Consider the following 21,613-nt stretch of genomic DNA (forward strand, 5'->3'; position numbering starts at 1 on the left):
TCAATTATTGTTAAAAGTATTTATTTTTCTATTATTTTTCAGCGAAAATTTCATTGTATTATCTTCAGTAATTGAAAAATGATAGCAAAAGTTCACGACATTTTTCGATCCGCACTACGCGGCTTTTCACGGTACCAGCAGAGCCATCTAGCGAGGGGTCTCGAATTTACCTGCGAATATTGACAGTTGCCCACATTCTACCTCGATCGATCTCCCGCCGGAGATGTTGCCTGGTCATGGCATGGCGTAGGATGATAAATAGCGAGTGATTCGGTCGTGTTCGTTTCGAATTTAGTTAACGGCAGCATTGATTGAAGTAGTTAGTGTTCGAAACACAGTGAAGGAAAACGGTCAATGCAACCGTTACTGTCGGTTGCCGCTGCATCGAAGAATGCAGAACCGTTGCGAACGATACGTTATCGGCGTCCAGTGCCGGCTCTCATTTCTCCAAGGAAGTACAACGTACGGCAGAACACGATCGTCGACCAAGTGCAAAGGATTCTACGAGTGTCCGCAACGTCTCAAGTAAGTGGTCTTTATTTAACGTCAGCCCGTATTTCTATCTGTCGGCCGGCAAGCTCTAACCTCCCCCTAGGGGTTCGCAGTCTTTCCTGCGAAAAAACTTACTTTCAAGTAAATGTCGAAGAGAGATCATCGACTAAATTCTATTCACAACATATTTCTGTAAACGGTAACTGTATTGCACAATGTTTTCACTGGTATTCATTCATGTAAATTTCATTATTATAGTATTGTATCATTTCGATACCACTATCATTGAGTTACTTGCGAGCTTATAGAAACAAGTCAGCTTACAATGCTGACTTATATGTGCAATGCTCATAATATGTCCTAGATGTTTCGAGATTTTCGACAATCTTGTTGAAATAAATAATTACTATTAGTGCAAATGACGTTTTAATTAAACAAAAGTATGTTAAAAAGGCAGTGAAAGATATGTACAAAATCAATATGGTACCAATACCAACAGGAAAAAGGAACAGATATACAGATTTTTAACATGCCTGTATAATTATTTGAGTTTCGTTACAGTTTATCTAGCCCTGCTCGTTGCGAATGTACTTTTCCATTACGCTTAAATCATCATCGTCAGCTGACACGTTAGAGATATTTTGAGGAAGTTGGTTGTATTTCAATCGACTCAATTACTGTCGCAACGTGCAGATTGACCGATACGAACGAACTCTTTTCGTGTCAATATTGTCATTTCAATACGCACCGAATATTACGCATTTAAATTTGGTCTTGATTAATTTTGAAAGATCTCGGGTAGAAATTCGCTCGGTAAATCTCATGTGCTATCATCACGTTGACTCGGTATTTATTTATTCGCGCACACGTTTATTCATAAATGTGTCGAGTTTTCATGATTAACAACATAGAAGCTAACGTTTAACGTGAAATTATTCGCTGGCGATATTTGTGTGTACGCCATGTAAACGCTGCACCACGCGTCTGTTTACGCCGAAACATTTGAATTCAAACGTACTTAATACAATGCACGGACGTTCGTTTCCACCTGCAACCAGTAATTCACTGCCGGAATTATTTCTATCTGGAAATTCGCCGAGCGTAAAATTGGTCGGGGAAGCCATACTTTTTAATTACGTAAGGAACCGGTGCCATTAGACGTAGAAAATAAAGTCAAGGCTCCACACGGAAATGAACCTGTCACGCGTTCGTTTTTTATACCTCGGATGCAATGACCCGTTTCAGTGGTTCTAATGTGACAATCGGGGCAGTATGAATGTTTTGCCTTCAGTAACCTTGATAGTGAACAAACGGGTGAATTAAATAATTTATCTTTTAGGCACGGTCAAGTTAGGAAGGGAATGAAATTATGACGCTGGAAGTCTAGATATGACGTTATCTATGCAAATAAGTTAAAGTATACGTTGCAAGTTGGGTGTAAAAATGGCAAATTATTTTCTTCATTCTGTTCGGTTTTAAAGCAAAATTTTAGTATCCTCGGTACTACTGACCTACATCAGTCATATTCGGTGTAGTATTCATATTCTATCATTATCAGTGTTCTGATTTGCAGGAACAGACACCAATAGTTCTCTGTCGAGACATGTAGCGCGGACACGTACGCGTCCAAGATTTCCGGTAAAAATAACATTGGGAGACACTAGCTGATAAAATCATACCCACGGAAATCTGGCTCCTAAAGTACCTTTCTCTCGACCTTAGTATCGCGTACACTGCACAATCAGCCGCGGTCAGATAAAGACGATAAACCCACCAGGCCAACAGGGTTGGCACGCGTCAGTTTTCGTATCTTCCGGATTTCCGACCGAGTGCCTCAAGTGACCATATGAAAGAGAAGGGAACGGTCTCCTCGAATCGGGGACAATAGAAATCGTTTATCAGAACAATTGTTCACAGAGTCGCGACGCGGCATGCACGCGAACAGTTTTCCCGAGTATTCGTCACCGCTCGTCAAGGAACTGCCCGCAGTAATTTCAAGGATCACTGGCCGTATCGAAACAGTTTTAATATATTCTTATATTCAGGTGTAATGAGCAGGTCGCCTTAATTAGGTCGTAGCCCGTAAAAATTCGAAGATTGTCTTTGTTGATATTCCATTGATATTTCTGATCGTAGTTTCTTCGAATTGTCTTTCGTGGAAGAGCTCCTACGTTAGTATTTAACGTTGAAGTAGCTCGTAGTGTCTACAGTGAATTTCAGAAGACAGAAACGCGTTTTTAAGGAAAATGTACCATCGAATTAACCGATTAGAAGAAGCCGCCGTTCATTGATGCGTCACAATCATGAAACTGGAAACCAGACGCCGAGCTGAAAATGGTTCTTGTGAGTGGAAACTTGATAGTTGAATTTGATGTTAAAGGGGATAAGTGTGACCTATCGTCTAAGAAATCTTTCCGTATTCTCTGTACTTGCGTGTGTACATGCTAGTAACTAATATCGAAGGAGAACAAATTTTTACAACATTCTATGTGTTCGTACGTGATTGAAAGTTACATATTATGTATATGTAGGTATAACAAAAATTGCGAACGAAAATACTCGCTGGTCTAAAAACGTGACGAGACAGGCGCGAACCCTCACTAAGTTACTTCAACATTGAAGGCTTATCTCTTTCTCTTATCGCCGCTATTGCTCAGAACTATTTATATTACAAAAGTCTAGTATTTGCATCGTCGTTTACAGTACAATTCTGTTGCACATTGTGAACAACTTTTAGGGAGCTCGATTATGACACAGAAAAAAACGACACAGCAAAAAAATTACATGGTTTTATTGTATAAAAATATCGAACTATTTATTATAGTGGTTACGCCTCTAGTTCATAGAAAATTGATAATGATGTCTTTGCCTCTTGTCTTCCATACCTTGCAACGTTTGCATTTGGTCATACACAGAAGTGTTTTATTTCTTTTGTGAACAGCGGTATAGAAAAACGTACACAGTTGTAACCGACAGTTTGATAATAACAGGATACCGTGAATAACTGGTTGGCGAACACGCAGATTATACAATGTAGTCGAAATTTAATTCGTGCGATGCTATAGAATTCCACAGCTCGTCAAGCGTGTTAATAAAATTTGGAAAATATTGGTCCCGTGAACGAATTACACCGCTGACAGATTCTAGAACACCATTGTCCTTTGTAACAAGTTTAACGGTGCAAAACGATTTATTATTACGATTATGCAGTTGCTTCGCTGCATATTTTACAAATAGCTAATGGCGTGACGCGTGCTGAAGAGTTTCTCAAGAAAAAAAAGAACTTTCTTGAAATTCTTATGTACTGCACTCTATATTTAGTCTTTTAAATGGTGATTTTTGTATGTGTCCCTAAATTCTTAGAATCTCTCAATGTTTTTCAAGGCTTTCAGGATTTTTGGTTTTGAAAAACGTAATTGTTAAATCCTATGGATATTTTTTTTCTTTTGGTATCCTTTAGTTTCAATCCATACCAGAAATTTTGCAGGCTTTAGAATTTTTCCTAAGTTCCTTAGGTTCCCTATGTTTTGAAAGAAATAGTGATCTCAGATGTTCATCGATTCCTCCAAAGATCAAACTTTCAGCGGCGCGCTCTTGGGCAGAGTCTGTGGGAAAACAGGTATTTTACAGGTATTGCAGTTTCTTAACGAGCACCGTGAAATGTTCAAGGATGACAACAACCAGTCTTAACGATTGTAATTTACTTACTGGTGGTCTTACGATTTGTGCGCATATTCGGACACCCGATACTGCTCGAAAAGCAACAATTTATTGAAAGTAAGCTGGGCAACGTTTAAAGCGAATTTTCACCGTAGGAATCGAGTTTTAAATAGATTAGACGATACCATCAGCAAGTAGGCTAGGGGTGCCCTGACCATGACTGCGGTCGCAGACGGTGCATCGTTTCGCGATAGAAGTGGTCGCGTCCTGGATGTTTGCCACGAGGAAAGCTTAAGTAAAATTACCTGCAAGTCGGCCACTTTGCGCTCCCGGCTGAGTCTGGCGAAAATACTTGCGTTTGTGAACCTGAAAAATTCATAAATCAACATCTGCAATACGAAACCCTATAAATCATGGATTTACCACATTCTAATATTTTGGCACTTTAAACGCTTATTTTCTGCACGATAATTTTTAACAATAAAATCTATCAATTACAGTAAACATCCTCTTCGATATCAATTGTAGAAACCCAACGCCTTGTTTCACGTATATCTCCCATTTTCAAAAAATGACCAAAATTGTACGCTATGAACGATTGGATCATGTCGTTCGATTTTACGGTTATGCGAGTAATAAATTGGAATAGCAATAAATTGATTTCAGTGTGGCTCAAACGTCGATTTATGTTCTCGCTGATTCCCTCTTGGACATGTGCATGCTTGTTGAGATTTAACAGCGATCGTAATTCTTCGAATTAACAGGAAACGGTGAACCGGAAGCTGTTAACAGATTGTGTATTCTTTCAGCAATCTGCCCGGTTCGATCTGTTAGTATTATCTTTTGAACACTGGATCCTGGATCTTCAATTCTCGCTATCTTTTCTTAATGAACACGAAGTGTTATTCAAAAGCGTGAATCAACTGGGGAAAATTTTGTAACGACATCGCGCTAGGGAACAGGAAAGATGAGTCCAGTGTGCTACTATATATGCAATGACTAATGTCGCCCCTGTTCTCATTACGCTGATTTATTCACCGGATCAAGAATAGTAATCCATTATAGCATAATAGCAATGTAAAACACTTAAGGATCTCGGCAAGTATCCCTCAATCCTCGTACTTACGACTTCAACATGCTGCAACATGAAGAAACAATACACAATGCGATGATCAAATGAACATGTTACGTCCGTGCACAGAGATTATTTCTTCGCTCGAGCAAGCTAAAAAGAATGACCGTCACTAAGTCAATAATTGATTAGTCCTTGTGCGCGTAACAAATGTATAATTAACATAAAAAATTCGCAAAATCCCAACTGTTGATCTACATATACGAATGTGTAGTTCTCTATGTATAGTAATTATCAGGATGTATTGAATCATTTTCGATGATAACGATCATCAAGAGATTCACTATGCTCTTTTCAAATTTTCAATCCCGTTCAGTGACAATTGATATGTTTACTGTTGTATGGTACTATAAGATTATAATGGGTTTTTATTAATTGATTAGGGAATGTATCCAAAAGACTAATGCTTCAATAGTCTTCAGTTATTTTACTTGTTCTACTTTTTAAAACTGTAACTACTTAATTTTGTCATCGAAGTTGAACAAAAAATACGATTGTAACTCATTAATTATTACAAACCAGTTTATAATAATTTATATTATCTAACGAGGTATAATCATAAATTATTAATACTAGGATAAACTGACGGTTCGCTAATTTTTTAATTTTCGATTACTCAGATTATAAAGTTACACTTCTACGTTTTTTGTTCAATATTTGTCTTACTTGCAACAAATATTGTAATAACACTCATTAGAAATCAGAATGAATATCTTATCGTATTATCTGTAAATCTAGTGTCAATCGGATTGCTTTTTTTACAGAAATCCGTTCGTCTCATAAATTGCATCCATGAAAAGTTCAAAATGGGTACGCCTCCCTTCAAAAATCTGGATTAAATCTAATTATATGCCCCGACCGATGGCACTATAGACAAGAATCCTCTCAAGAAGCGTGCTATATATCTAAAAAGAGAAGAAAAAGAAAGAATGAGACCAAACTTACGTCATTTGAACGTAATTTCAGGGTGTCGGTTCAACTTACCCACAGATGGCCGAAGGCGTTCGGCTGATCTCGGCTCGTTTCGGCAACGTTCGGCGCCGCCCGTCGCCGTTGTATCGCGGCGTCTTATTCAGTACCAGTGCTGTAGTGTCTCTCGTTCGTTGTCATTCATTTCAATTCGCGTGCAACTCGAAGTGTATCTGTTAAACGGAATCGTCGGCGACACGGTATTCGGTTAATATGAATCTGTGATCCCCGACCAAGTGCAAATTATTCACCCTTCGAATATCCTCGATTTCGTGAAGCGTGAAGAGAAAAGGAGATCGTCGATCTCCGTCATGAGTTCGCGCGTTCACCTGCTCATTTCCCTCAGCACTCTGAAAATGGTAAATATAATTTCGGATTTGTAGTTGCACGCTGACAGCTCTTATTTACATAATACAGTTCTATATATTTCGATCACGTGAACTTTCCGAAGTGTAAGAAACAATTTACAACTCTGAACAATGTTTCGTAGTACTGAACCACTCGGGTTCAAACAGTCCAATGTCTTATTTTAAGCTTTTATTTTACCGTGCAATCGTGATTATTTACAAATGTTGTTAAAAGAAATGTAAATGTCATCGAAATAGAACATTGAGCGTTCGGTGAAGTTTGATGATATAGTGTTAGGTTCAACAGGAACTGTCATGTTATACATTTGTCATGTATTCATCGCATGTATCCGACTGCTATTCGTATCGTTTTTTAATTGAACCTGTTCCTTTTTAACTTGCTGCATTCGTGACTGGCGCAACCATGGTGGTGCAAGCTTTCCGGTCAATTTATTATTTGCGGACACAATGACGGGACACGTCCGCCTAGCATATCAGACGTACATAATTGTTTACGTCGCCGGCTACGATTTTCTTGCGTTCTTCCGATTGCCTTAATCACAATTTAATTTCGTACCGCGAGCAGCCACGGGGACCTCTGCGTGTTCTACGGTCCCTGTATTTTTAGTGATATTGGCACGTATCTCAAAACGATGATAGCTGCAACGATCAACCGCTATGAAGACAATCTGTTGCGCTTTCGTTGAAACTTGAAATCCATGCGCGCGCAGCTCACGTGACCTAGGACCCAAAACATCTTTTCTTTTTAACTGGTCAATTGCAGAAATTCTTGTAGAAAACAAAATTCAGGGGACTACCGATGATTTTTTGATTTTTAGATTTCATTATAATTTACATGATTCTTTTTAAGTGAAAGTCAATAACCAATATTATTTTCTTATAGTGATGATATTTACTGGCCTTATAAAAGCCTGATTATATAACAAGTGCCTGAAGACATATTTTGCTGGAATAATACCGGTATCAAAATCATATTAGTATAAAGTCTCAGGTCAATCGTTTTTGACGTTCCTCACGAATATTACACCAACGCTATTTTGAAGATTGTATACATGCAATGGGCACACATAAGGAAGCATTCAGTAGAGTGAGGCCTATCTTACCATTCCTTTAAATAGTACTTGTAGGATTTTATCACTTCAGTGTTAGTTGTACAAATATTATTTTGTGAAAGCACATTCTCTTTTAATTTGGAATAATCTGAGTTATATCGTCTCCGTTTGATCTTTTATGGGGATTGTCAAGGTTACATTAAGATGATTAGTCATGTCTAGAAAAAAGAACTGGTTCGTGCATGCAAGCATGTCTGGCCTGGGAACATAAATAAATATTTGAATAAATTCATGGGTTTTATAATTTTTAATTTTTATCCGGTAAAAATTACATCTCGATCTTCCAGACAGGAATTCTTATTTTGGTGAAATATTTCGATCGAAGGCGATTTAAATTCATTATCCATGTGTAATTCTGAAGTTGGTTATTTTAGCTCCCCACAGATAAAAATAGCGATTTATTTTTGATAACGTGACTTCAACAGCTTCCCCAGTCCGTTGACCCAGAGCCGAATCAAAAATACCAATTAATGAATCTCAGTGTAGATATCGGTTTGTTCCGCATCGAGCCACGAAAGCAGAAAGTTATATCCGCACAGGTTTCGATATTCGCGAATCACGGTCAATTAAAGACCGCGGGAAATGTATCATTTACGTAATGACGCGTCCAAATGAAGTAGAACGCTGCGCGTGCAACGCCCCCATTACTCGAATGGCTGACAACGGTTTGTTACACGCCACCAATCGTGCGAACGATACCTATTAGAGTTCCTACAACACTTCGCACAGAATGAGATACAATATTTTTACTTTTCCTGAGCCTCGAAATATTTCGGATATATAAAATGCTTCTTCGAAGATCGTCTAACATTGCTGTTACTTGGATAACTTTCTGTTGTCATTTTATCGACAATAATCTTATTGACAACAAACTTAAATTAATCTCTAGCAAGACGAACTTTGTGTTCACGTACATAAAAAAAGTAATTCAGGCGAACCTTATCAGCAGAAATGAATACATTGTCGAGATATTGCTTGCTAATTGCTGTTTAATTGAAACTTGTATCATCTCTGAATTATGAGGTATTTATCAAGCTTTATTTCAATACTTATGCTCGCTAAATAGAACACGGTTAAGTATTTCACAAAAAATCGTCAGTGCCCGCCATGCTGATCAAGGTCAAACATGCCATCCTCCGTATATTTCTGCACGTGAATTCTAGCAATTGGTGGTGCTTATTCTCCGTGTTTGCGCACGATACACTTCCAAACGTAACAGCGCCATAAATACTGAAGAATTCACTGATTGTCACTATCAGTCAAGACCTGTTGTTAATAATGCCTCTAATGATAATCCAAGGGATTGGTAGCCCTGGTGGAAGATCCAAGGTGACATCCATGACAACCGATTTTTCTGATTACTTCAATTGTTATTATCTACAATAGAGAAACGTGGACATAAACAACAGATGTAAGTGGTGTTTGCTTTTTGTTACAGCGCTGGTCAGAAACCCGCAAGAATCGAGCCTGATGTCCATATGGTCGACAAGCACTGGACGCAATTCAGTGTTTGGCGCGGAGGGTGGAGCGGTACTCCCCTCCACGCAGCTACCGATCCACGTACACGTGGCGCGAACACATCTACGCAACGTTGACGGCCACTGCTTCCACAAGCGGTACCACGACTGTCAGGTCAGTACCGATCCCTCCAATCTTTTGATTATTTCGCGGGCACGCTTTCCTTGTTATTGGACTGCGAATAATTTCACAGAAATCTGCCGCACCGTTGCCGACAAACGTTTCCATACACCGGTTAACTGTGTCTAGTACTATTGGCCTTTTGTTTATCCATTCACGTCTTTAGTCCTTTGAATTGTAGCACGGCATGACGAGGGGTTGGACCTTGCATGTATAATTTTGGCTGTCAATTTTGAATTTGGTTCTTTATTGTCAGTTGGATTTAATACTAAAAATAACTTTGAGTGAGTTCTGATTTACTTGTTTTATTAATAATTTTTAGTATTTTAACAATGTACTTTATTTATTGTTATTTATTAGAAAGGTGTTCACCGTGTTTTGCTTCATTGTTCAAGATATTTGGAACTTGGCACGTGTACGGAAACTTTTGCGACCGACTGTTCTTATACATGTATGTAGACGAATTGAACTTCTGCGTAGCCAGCTGGATACTCATCTCTATATTTAACGATTTTTTTATGTCCACATAATGAGATCGAATACCTGTTGCGGATCTCCATTATTACTCACCCTTTCGAAATAAAAGTTTCTGTGTAACATTTTAACATGTCGATACTTCGAACCTAATTGTTTTGATCGCCTACGCGCGGATCGGGAGGTCACTTATATTATATGTTAAATAATATTGTATAAGTTGCAGTAACAAAGTTCACAAGAGAAATGGTGGTTTATTTGATCACTAAAAATACTAACATTTGTAACGAGTTATCCATGAAAATCACTGTCTATGTGCGTGTAATATTCTGTATACTCGACAACCCTTACAATTCTAAGCTAATCGCGTTTAGAAATCAGATAATTACTTCCGGATCTCCCCTTGTCAAACTATTTTTATAATTACCGCCATACACGATACTTATCCGTTGTATTAAGTCATCCCGTAACTAACGCGTGTTCTCTGCCACAGTCTTGGAAGATATATATGTATATAATCGTGATTATTAAAAAAGTTTCTATATACATATGCCTCTTCCGCATTTTCAAAAATTTATAACCTGATGTCTATAGAAAACTAATGATTTTACAAATGCGATAGTAAAAATCGAATTAAAATTGGACTATTCGAGCTGACTAATTACCAGCATATTGTTTGTGGCCAATAAATTTCTATTAAGAAAGGGAATTGGACCCAAATGTTCACGCACGAGTTGCGTATCATGCTACGGAAGCGTATCGTTACTTGCTGTAGCCTATCTCATTCACTCATTTTATTCCGCTTCGTTTTATATATTCATTTTATATGTCCATATTTCTAGTTTATCCTCGGTAATTACGATTACCTGAGATAACTTTTTCTGAGAATTCCCATCTCCGTTCCCCTTTTCCTCAATTTGTCCGTACAAAGTATCGCTAACATAACAGCGTTAATACTTCCTATAATCTGCGCCGCTTTATGTAAGGGAACTCCACTAACAAAAGTTGTTAAGGAGAGATAATTAACTGATTCGTAATTATGGGATAAATCTTGTGCAGATTTGTTAAAGGAGATAGTGGTGCAGTTTATCAGTACAAACTGATGCTATCTGATGATGCCAAGGTTTCTGCAGAAAACCAACTTTTGAAAATGAAAATATTTCGACCTTGATATTTCGAACAACTGAAATAGCTACTTTCGCAACGAGCTCTCTTGTCGAATCAGCATGATCTTCAACCAAATCATTATGCACTACACCAAAGCCTGATAGTTACCAGTTTTGAAACTATATAAGTAAAAATTAAGGCCGTTACCACTTGTTAAAAAGTAGAGTAAACGAAGGTAACCTTTGGATGACCTTGAATAAAGAAACACGTATATTTATCCTCGCATGCTCTCGCATCTGTTAACTCTTTGATACTTGTTTTAACGAGGTATGCATACATAACGCATACATATATGTATACATACGCGCTCCTGTTGGAGAAATGAATTCTATTTACCGATGAATGTTATGATGGTGTCATTTATTGCTGTTTTATCAGTGACTATGCACTTGTGTTTTGTAGATAGACCGATCGAGTTACTGGATGTTGGGTTCCCTTCTCGCATAGGCGTAACGATGTATAAGTGATAGCCGGAGACTTGTTCCTCGTAGTCCACGCTAGACTTTCACATGTAATCCTTCACATTTCCGTTCGTCGCCCGTTTGGCTTTTATCAGGTCTTCCCCGTTGGCACCGGCATTGCCGCCCACATTCGGTACGTGTCTTTTCGTTTTTTACGTGCTTGTGCATCATGTTCACGACGAAGTGAGCCGTGTCGAATATCATCGGACACGCATCTATCTAAAACCGATTTTTCCTCTTGTTTTCTCCGCCTTTTTTGTCTTTCCTGTTATTACCTGTTTTTTATTTTGTTCTCCCGTTTGTTCTTCGACTGAGGTTTCACAATCGACAGTGCAGCCTGAAACGGTGACGTACTATCCCAACTGTTATCGTTGTATATCGCGTCACGGGAACACGGATATGTTGATGTCTCTTTCAATCGACGCCCGAAGAGGTCTGATTCATATTGCGTAATCGTTGTAACCGAAGCTTTCATACGCCATTATCAGAAGTTTCAGCGATGCAATTTTAGAGCAGGGAGATCGTGTGCAGGTGTTGCACTTACAATCTTCCTAATTTCAAATTCTTTTGTTCCAACCATTCGAATTGTACGCTTTACAAACCGCTGTTTCCAACTTGAGCAAGCATTTCTAGAGGGTTTCCTAATAATTAAGGCAAAATAGTTGAAAATATCTAGTGCAATTCGGAACAACTTGAACTTTATTTACAACCTTGTTGTATATATCAGTACAAACCAGACAAAACTCTTCGAATCTGTGTTTCCTTAAACAGTGTGTCCATGCGAAGAAAGAATATTTTTACCTTCGTAGCAAACATATAGTTCCATTTAAATAGAAAACTCATAAAATAGTATAGCAAATGTTCACTTAGGGGATAACGCGGACACACTGCGGCGACGGATACCGTTGACCGGACATGATCGTCTGAAAGGCCACACTGTCCGACATTGGTGACGAAAGTGTTAACAAGCTTCCCCGAATAGAATCGTAAGCAAATTGTTCTGTTGACTCAAGGCGGATTAGTTAACGTTACCGTGTTGCACTGTTTAATAATCTGAATCAATGAATTTAATTGGATGGTGTAAGTGTTGTACTACAATGTTCGTCGAAAACCAGCAAGCTGCTGTCTATGAGTTGATGAAAGCACTCTGTATATTCGAATTGTATAGTGACTTGCTATCGGTCGAATACATTGGGTTGTTTACACCCACTACGAACTAATCCTCTCATTTGTCTGCGGCAGTCGAAGATGTCACAGTCGGGAGATGGCCTTCACACACCGGGTTATCTCTCTTGGAGGAAGCTGCAGCTGAGCCGAGCGAAACTCAAAGCATCGAGCAAGACATCCGCCCTACTTTCTGGATTTGCCATGGTATATAATACGCATACATATTTTTGTAAGAGAGATATTTAAAGAAAATGAAATATCGTTTGCTTCAAGTTCAAGAATTAAAAAGAAATCTGCTACAAATCGATCTGTAACGGAGAGAATTATAGTATTTACATCGCATAAGATACAGTGTGTTAAATATTGTATCTCAGCAGAATTTTTGAATTGTAGGTCGCCATGGTGGAGGTTCAGTTAAATTCCGACACGAAGGTTCCACCTGAGATGCTGATCGCATTCGCTGTGTGTACCACGCTGCTGGTAGCGGTTCATATGCTGGCTCTGATGATATCAACATGTATTCTACCGAACATAGAAGCTGTCTGCAATCTCCACAGTATCAGCCTGGTGCACGAGTCACCTCACGAACGATTACATTGGTACATAGAAGTAGCCTGGGCATTCTCTACGTTGTTGGGATTACTGTTGTTCCTTTTGGAGATTGCCATACTCTGTTGGGTTAAATTCTACGACTTCTCTCAGGTGGCTGCCTGGTCCGCTTGCATAGTGTTAATACCAGTGTTGATAATATTTCTCGCGTTCGCGATTCACTTTTACCGTAGCCTTGTCGCGCACAAATACGAGGTGACAGTATCCGGTATAAGGGAACTGGAGTTACTTAAGGAACAAATCGAATCTACGGACGTTGAAGGCAGAAATGGCGTGAACTTGTTGCAGACTGGCGTGACGCACGTGGTGTGAGGACCATGTTGTACAGTGTTTCATCATGATACAGTTACTCTTGAACTGTGATATCCTCTTGAAGAGGAACCATATTGCGGCGAATCTCCGATAACGCGGCTGCTACTCTATCATTGTAAATATCGAAGCAAAAACCGGATAGGAGCATAACGTGGAAGGTCGTTGACAATTGTCATAGAATTGTATGGAATGCGATCGTACAGCACTGACAGTAATATAACGCGAAAGACTTGGTTACTTGATCCGAGCAACGAGCTCAGAAACTCATGCTCGTGCAATTTTCAAATGGAACACCTGTTCCAACCGAAAGTGTCATAGCTTCTATTATTGTTTCCCCTCTCATCTGATGTATTGTTATAGTTGACGGTAAAGAAATAAAAGGCTTAACTGTTGTCGGAAACTCCAAAGATTGTACTTGAAAGGAAATAGATGTTAATATAGTTTAAGTGTAGATAGTTTAAGATAGATTTGACATCAGTGATGAAATCGTTGTCTCGAAGAGTATCCTTTGCTTCGTGACATCCTTCAGGTACAATATTGTTTGGTTTTTCCGTCTGTTACTGAACTTACATTCATTATTTCGTTACCGTCAATTGTTCAAGGTTGCCAGACAGAACCAACGTTTAGCTAAACGCTCTAAAAAACACATTCCCTTTCTCGCGTAGCGACTTAAGTGTACCGGTTATCAATAAGCAGTACGTATTCTACAAATGTATTGCGTGCTCCTTAACTCGGAAGACCAGCGGTCGTGAATAGGAATCAAGGATTTATCGAGTATGCGTGACTAGGTCGTATCGAATGTACTTATCTTCACTGGAGACGTGCCTGTTCTACAAGATCTTTTTGTTCCGCGACTCCTTTGGTTTCATAATTTCGCGTAATAGCCTGATGCTCAAACAGTTTTCTAAGCACTAAAATATGTGCACAAAGGCGTGGTAAAAGAAACTCGCTGTTACGCGTTCTGTGTTTACACGATTTACATCGTAGCCCTTGCGCTTGTACTTGATGATCATACTGCCGACATTATTAAAAGAAACAAACAAATGGATTAATTGTGCAGTAACAATTTAATTATACATAATTTGTATTTAATACGAACGGCCGGTTTATACGTACATTACGTTCATACATGAATATATAACAGCGGCGCTTTTGCCAAAATAAATCATATAAGTAAGTTTCAACACATTCTTGTTTACAAAACTGACTCTAAGCAGCGACACGTATTCATTGAAACGCATATGTTTGGGATTATGATCTTCGGTGATCTCTTGCATGTAGGCAATGGCGATATTTCTTTTTTGTTGTTATTACCACTATTAATTTCATCCGTGTATTCAATTTCATTGTCTTCTGCCAATTCCACCTAGTATAAGAATTGTAATCATTGTAAACTAAATTGAAAAAATTTCCTTATTACTACCGATGAAGTGTAGGAAGTGCCCAATATCCAACATGCTATAAGAGTAAGCTATTATGTTGTTAGTATTGGGTCCTACATCTTACCATTATTATAACATTATTTACTCGTGGAATAGGATATGGTGTTGGACGAGGAGCCGACTGACGCCAGTAGATATCTGATATAGTTCCACTTATGCACATATTGTTTATCCAGATACCACTCTGTTTCTGCCCCGTGATTATATGATAATATACACCACGTCCTTCTTTCTTGCCCGCGACAAACTCACCCTTGTATCTATTTCCGTTATCTGTAAGATGTAGACGAAGTTTCTACATCTATTGTTTACACACTGTGATTAACAGTCTTTAGTTTAAAATATTTTCTATTCACACATTGAACATATAATCCTGCGCCATCATATAAGTCGTTCTTCCAGCAACCTTCATAGTAATCTCCACTACAATACCATATACGACCATAACCGTGTCGTTTATTCAGACAGAAGTCACCTTCGTAATAGCTCCCGTCTTCATACCAGTTATATCCAAAGCCATTTCGTTTTCCATTCACCCATTGACCAGTGTAAAGTTTGCGAATAGTGCCGTCTTCCGGTGGTCCGTAAATCTTACTCATAGTACCAGTACCATGTTTCTTACCGTTAAACCAATCGCCCTCGTATATAAAGCCCTTTCTGTAATATGTTTAATGAATTTGAAACATTACTTTAGACTTCTGGTCATTAAAAAAAAGAATTTTTATTTTACCAGTAATCGTGTCAATGATAATGATAGCAAATGTTATACCTGTCCAGTTGACTACCCCAGCCTTCTTTTTTATCATTTTTCCATTCTCCTTTGTAATAACCTTTGACAAGTAATTTGGTTCTAGGATCAAAAATTGCATGCCGCCAACCATTTCTTTTAGAAATCTCTACTTTACGTTTAATATATGATATTCTAATTGGTTTTAAAAATGGCATCCTAGATTATCATTCGTTTCTGAATTTATAAATTTTTTGTTACTTTACAATTTTACATCATCCTTTATGACATTACGTCAAACTAGTTTATAACGTATTTTTATTTGTCGATTTAAATTTCCTAACTTAAACTATATATTCAATATTATTGTAATGGCAATATAAATATCTGTTTTTAAACAAAACTACTTTCGAAACTAAATTGCTTTCAGCCTTTAAATTTTGTCATTATTCGTAATCACCGCAAACGTCAAACATCGATGTTAATTCAAACTTCAGTGACGTCCATATGTAAACGGTAACTCACATACCATTTTACAAAATTTTTGATACAAAAATGATCCACTAGTGTACAAAGGGTATCTACAATATCCTTTGGGGTATTGTAGATTTGGTTCCCCAAAGGGTTTCGACAATAGTTAAAAATTGTTTAGTTCTCAAACTCTTTTGCATATTTACACCATTCTTAAATTTCATAATTTCCCCACAGATGAGGTATTATACCCTCGACTGTGTTTATCAGTGGTTATATATCGTTTTCTCCACTCCAAATTGCAATATAATCGATCATAGTAAACGCAATAGTAAATAATTCTGCAAAGTAAACTGATGACGCCACCTATTTCATTTAGTATAAGCATGCCAGCGACATCTAGCTTTTTAACTAATTATCATCTGTGAGTAATTTTGACGAACTGTTTGAGTGTTTTCCTACTACCTGTAGTGGCAGTATTTTAAAGAAGAGATGATGCATGTCGAATTTTACATGGTACCTTATGGCCAAAACAGCAAGGATCATCTGTATCCTATATTTGTAATAATAAATAAACTTCTGTTGGACGATGTAGATGCATCAGAGTTTTCTGAACATTTCTATTTACTCAAACTATTTTGTAACAATTAAATTGTTTGATTTCATGCCATTTTCTACACACATATGTATACATATATTCTCTTCATACATATTAACTAACTGGGCTTACTCGACAAAAGTCGTTTATAACATTGTAGCTATAACCAAAAACTATGTTTTAAAAAGGATGCAGAAAATTTCCCTAAACCTTTTTTAGTATAAAAATATTTTTTTAGCTCTTCAATTATTACATTTTACTGTACATAGTTCAATTATCTGACATATTTTATTATATACCTGGTATTGTCTCAGTTTAGAAGACGCCGAATACAAATTGGTATTTTACTGTAGCATAAAATCTTATTTATAAAATTTATATTTCAGTATTTAAATTTTTTCTAATTAAAGAAAATGAAGGAATTTAGTTTTAACTCGTGTACTCTTTTATACTTAATTAATAAAATTCGGAAAAATTTCATTGTGCTCAATTGAGCGCAAGTTTGAAGCGCCCCTATACCAAGCTGTTGCGTTCTTGAAACTCAGATCTTGGATGAGACTGGATGAGGCTAAAGCATCGTATCAATCTTATTTTTTTTTTGGTGTGAATAAGTAAGTAAAACGAAACAAATTTTCACGTGAAAACCGAGTGGTTTACAAAGAAACAGTTTCATCTACATGTACTGTGCCAGTGATGATAACATTTCCATGAATTCTACAATCACTATCGAAGATACCGACGAAGAGGTGATTGATTTGGATTCAAGCCAAGACATCACCCACAATGCTGACAATGATCAAAGTGAATGTTCCATTGACAAAAATTCATTATCAAATGATATTGCAAATAAAACAGATACCACGAGTGAGAATGCGGAGCAAAATAAAGATGTTTCTGCGTCTCAAATCTGCGACAACACAAGCACATCAAAACCACTCCTTCAGGTTATGTTTCGGGACAAAAGTATTTCACGGTGAGGAAACGTTTCCCATTTTGCAGCAAGTGAATTCCACTATAGTTACAAGAATATTTGATAATTACGCTTCTTTTCTACTGATATCACTTCTATTACAATTTTATGATTATTACTTATGTAATGCTTGTTTACTCACAATGGGTCATCAAACTTCAACGTTCATATATTAAAATATAGCAATATAGATTATTGATATTACTATATGCTATTTTTAATTTTTTTCATACAAATTTTAGACAGTACTGTAAAAGTATAAAACAATGTATAGAAGAATTGACTCCTTCTACGATAAAATGTCAGGAAAGTGACGACAGTTTAACATTAAGCATTTGGGATAATGACATATGTTCTACTAGCCAATCTGCTGATTTTACAACAGAAAGTGAAGACAGTCAGGACTTGGTATGTGACACATTGTTTACAGTAGATACACAACCGAAGCTTCAAAATGATTATGATGTTCCAACATATGGAAAGGTTAGTTTTATGATAATATTGGTAATATTAAAAAATATTATATAGGAAAAGAACACATAATTAATTACTGTTATATTATTTATATTACAGAAATATGAAAATGTGTTTGAGGAAACTAAGTTGAAAATAGAACCAAATGCAAAAGCTACTTACTCACCAAAATTAATGTGCTTCAATTGTCTGGACAATCATAGTATACGAGATTGTCCAAAACCACGTAATCAAGTTGAAATTAATAAAAACAGAAGAAATTTCAATATGAAAGGTGCAACCATGAGATCTCGTAGATATCATTTAGAAGATGACCAAAAATTTGGTCATTATATGCCTGGACATTTAAGTAGTAATTTACGTAAAGCTCTAGGCCTCAGAGAGAATGAATTACCCGTGCATATATATAGGTGACTATTATTTTTCTGAAAATTCTGCTATTATATCATATATTTCATACATATTCCATAGTAATATGAACCATAGCTCTGATTTAATAGATTAATAGATTTAAAAAAAAATAATGTTTCAACAAGATATTAAAACTTTCTGTGCTTCTCATATACTACAATGTTCTTTGCAGAATGAGAGAACTTGGATATCCCCCAGGGTGGTTAGAGGAGGCATGCTTACAACACTCTGGTATATCATTATTTAATTCAGATGGTATCGCAGAAGACGATTCTCATGCAGAGCCAGGAGAACTTTTTGAATCTGGAGATAGAGATCAATATGATATGAAAAAGATATATGATTTCCCTGGTTTTAATGTACCAGCTCCACCTGGTACACGAGATGTAAGCAACCTACAGATACGACAATCTAATGAGTGAAAATACTGTATTTTCTTAAACCTCATTTGGTGGAAACTTATTATAAATAATAGGAAAATGGACAATATTGGGAGTCACCGATGCAGGCTGCTCATAGTAAACAAACAATGTTGATGATGCTCAAAGGAAAAAAGGCAGACGACGGCTATAAAAGGAAAAAACTCAAAATATGTAGTGATGGTATAAAAGACAATATGGCACTAGAGTCGACAGAGATGGATATAGATGATGTAGAAGGTATATCTTCTTTATTTATTATGCATTATATCTTTTCTATAATTGTGAAAACAATATAACAAGAAATATAATTATAATATACATTAAATTACACAATTAATTAATTTAGTAAAAACACAAACATAGAAAGATATACATTTTTCTTTTAATAGAAGGTGTAGTAGAGTGTCTACCGGTTAATGGACTTTTTGTACCTCCATTACCACCAGAATCAGTCACAAAGCCACCACTGCCACCGACGCAGGTCCCATGTGAGGATTCAGATTATCATTCACAGGAATTACAATCACCGGTATAAAACAACAATTTCTTTCTAATAAACCACTTTGTTAATTTAGTGAAAACGGTAACTATATAAATAAGAACTAAGTTACATAAAATATTACAGGAAAACAGTGCATCACCGTCATCTCGAGCATATTCACCGTCATTATATGATTTGGAAAATATGAAGAAGCGATTGCTCGTAGAACTTCATGAATCCAGTTCACAGTCGAATTCGGATGATTTATCGAAAAATAATGCTGCAGATTCTACATCGAAATCAAAAATGCCACCGCCCGGTAATGAAACGACATCAGAATCAAGTAAACATCGTAGAAGCTCGTTGAATTCAAGTCATGGGAGCGTAAAGTCAGTTGACTTAGGTACGCCTATCTTGCAAAGCTCTTCTCCATATAGCAGGTTACCATCATCTGAAAAATTTTCCAAAAATATTTGCGACGTGATCAACTTCGAAAATCTGCCGGATTCCACAGGTAAGTACGAACAGATGACTGGGGTTTTACAAAAAGTAAGAGTTACATTGGCAAAACTTCAACAAGAATGAACATTTAAATAAACATTTAAATGTTTAGATAAAATCGTTTATTACATGAGTATACTTTCTTGACATAACAATTAAAATTTCTTTTAATCATAAAGAGTCTAAGCATAATTCAGCATAATGTTATCGTCCTCAGTCGTCTATTTTTAAATAGAAACTTCTTTAATTGTAACTATAATTTCTTCGAGATTTTTTGTTTCAATTAATTTATAAATTCTAATTACTACTTTATAATTAGTAAAGTAATTTTTATGACGAAATACTTTATGGAATATATTATAATTATTTTCTTCAAATCATGGAAGTACGAAATTTGTTTTAGAAAAATACAATCGTCCGTATAATTAGTCTTCCTGCTTAAGTAACAAAACTAAAGAAAAGGAAATGAATTTTTTAACCAAATTTGGGATTGTCTCACTTTTCAGAAGTACAAATACATAGTATTTTTCTATTATTACTGGCATTTTTCATATAATATACTTATATGTATATATAGATAAACAGCGATACTTAGTAATTAATCAACAATTCATAAATGTACACTTGTTACACGTTTTGTAATTTCTATTCATTCATTGCGTAAATACATGTATCATTATAAAATTAGTAATTTCATGTAAAACGCATTTTAATTATTTTGTTTGTCATTGGTACATATTAATAATAATTAATCATAATTATGTGTATCATAATTAAGAAGCATAATATTTTGATAATCGTCGCGATCTAGGTATACTTATACAGGTATAATTACCTAAGATTTTCACTAAAAATGTCTCTGCTGTTTTTAATAATACAAAAAAATGTGCTGGGAAAAATGTTTAACTCGAGGGGGCAATGATATTCAGCAAAAAATCTCTTCTATCATTATAATGTTGATTTTCTATTCTGTTGTCATGAATTTTTCGACTTCTTCTTCGAGCTGACTCAGGTATTCATGCTCGCCCATCGGTCCCTCTAGCGTCAACTCCTCCCCGAGCCAACTCTTGGCCTCAGTTAACATATTGCCCGGATCCTTGTATAGCAAGAACCCAAACCCCAACTCCCCATTAGGGAAGTACTGGTTAGTATAAACTGAGAAGGCCTCTCTCAAGGAACGGGAGGCTCGGAGCATATTCGATACCATGACATCGATTGGCCTCTATGGTCAGCCCCAACTACCTCGAAACTCCTTCCCCCCATATCAACCGAGCCGGTTGTCTTTGTCGGCACGACGAAGATGATTTTGTTAGCGGGATCGTGCATATCGATCAAGCTCGCCATCCTCACGTACCTCTCATAACGGAGCCTTCTTCGTCCTGGACCCCCGCCTTCCCTCTCTGTAAGGTTTTCTACTCGGAACCGCTCTACTACGTGCGCGAGCGGGTACGTAAGGTGGGCCGTTACCCACATGTCACGACCAAGCAGGTCCGAACTTTCGTTCTCACCCGGAGGCATTATCCGTACCCGTGGGTCGCTTAGCTTCCATCCTTGC

The 21,613-nt window shown here is 37.0% G+C and overlaps 3 protein-coding genes across 5 annotated transcripts; 2 read left to right on the forward strand and 1 right to left on the reverse strand.

Moving 5' to 3' along the window:
• Positions 1–69: 69 nt before the first annotated feature.
• On the forward strand, positions 70–16,795 carry LOC144474006 (calcium release-activated calcium channel protein 1). Of its 3 annotated transcripts, none has more exons than XM_078188424.1 (4): positions 70–525; positions 9,172–9,365; positions 12,716–12,844; positions 13,034–16,795. In XM_078188424.1, exons 2-4 carry the CDS (start codon positions 9,204–9,206, stop codon positions 13,559–13,561), a joined length of 819 nt encoding a protein of 272 aa, XP_078044550.1. In that variant the 5' UTR covers positions 70–525; positions 9,172–9,203; the 3' UTR covers positions 13,562–16,795. The 3 variants fall into 3 exon arrangements, with proteins under 3 accessions (XP_078044550.1, XP_078044548.1, XP_078044549.1); XM_078188422.1 differs by lacking the exon at positions 70–525 and adding an exon at positions 2,412–2,835; XM_078188423.1 differs by lacking the exon at positions 70–525 and adding an exon at positions 6,348–6,612.
• LOC144474007 (uncharacterized) lies at positions 14,417–15,638 on the reverse strand. The gene is made up of 3 exons (XM_078188427.1): positions 15,362–15,638; positions 15,068–15,276; positions 14,417–14,927 (listed from the first exon to the last, which is right to left on the reverse strand). The coding sequence occupies exons 1-3, from the start codon at positions 15,600–15,602 to the stop codon at positions 14,757–14,759; spliced, it is 621 nt and encodes a 206-aa protein (XP_078044553.1). The 5' UTR covers positions 15,603–15,638; the 3' UTR covers positions 14,417–14,756.
• A 560-nt stretch (positions 16,796–17,355) lies between the features above and the next one.
• LOC144474356 (zinc finger CCHC domain-containing protein 8 homolog) lies at positions 17,356–21,607 on the forward strand. The gene is made up of 7 exons (XM_078189118.1): positions 17,356–17,772; positions 18,012–18,252; positions 18,343–18,653; positions 18,827–19,040; positions 19,130–19,313; positions 19,466–19,605; positions 19,702–21,607. The coding sequence occupies exons 1-7, from the start codon at positions 17,477–17,479 to the stop codon at positions 20,140–20,142; spliced, it is 1,827 nt and encodes a 608-aa protein (XP_078045244.1). The 5' UTR covers positions 17,356–17,476; the 3' UTR covers positions 20,143–21,607.
• The last annotated feature ends 6 nt before the right edge of the window (positions 21,608–21,613 follow it).

Source organism: Augochlora pura, chromosome 8 (genome assembly GCF_028453695.1).
Source record: "Augochlora pura isolate Apur16 chromosome 8, APUR_v2.2.1, whole genome shotgun sequence".
NCBI classification, from domain to species: Eukaryota; Metazoa; Arthropoda; class Insecta; order Hymenoptera; family Halictidae; genus Augochlora; species Augochlora pura.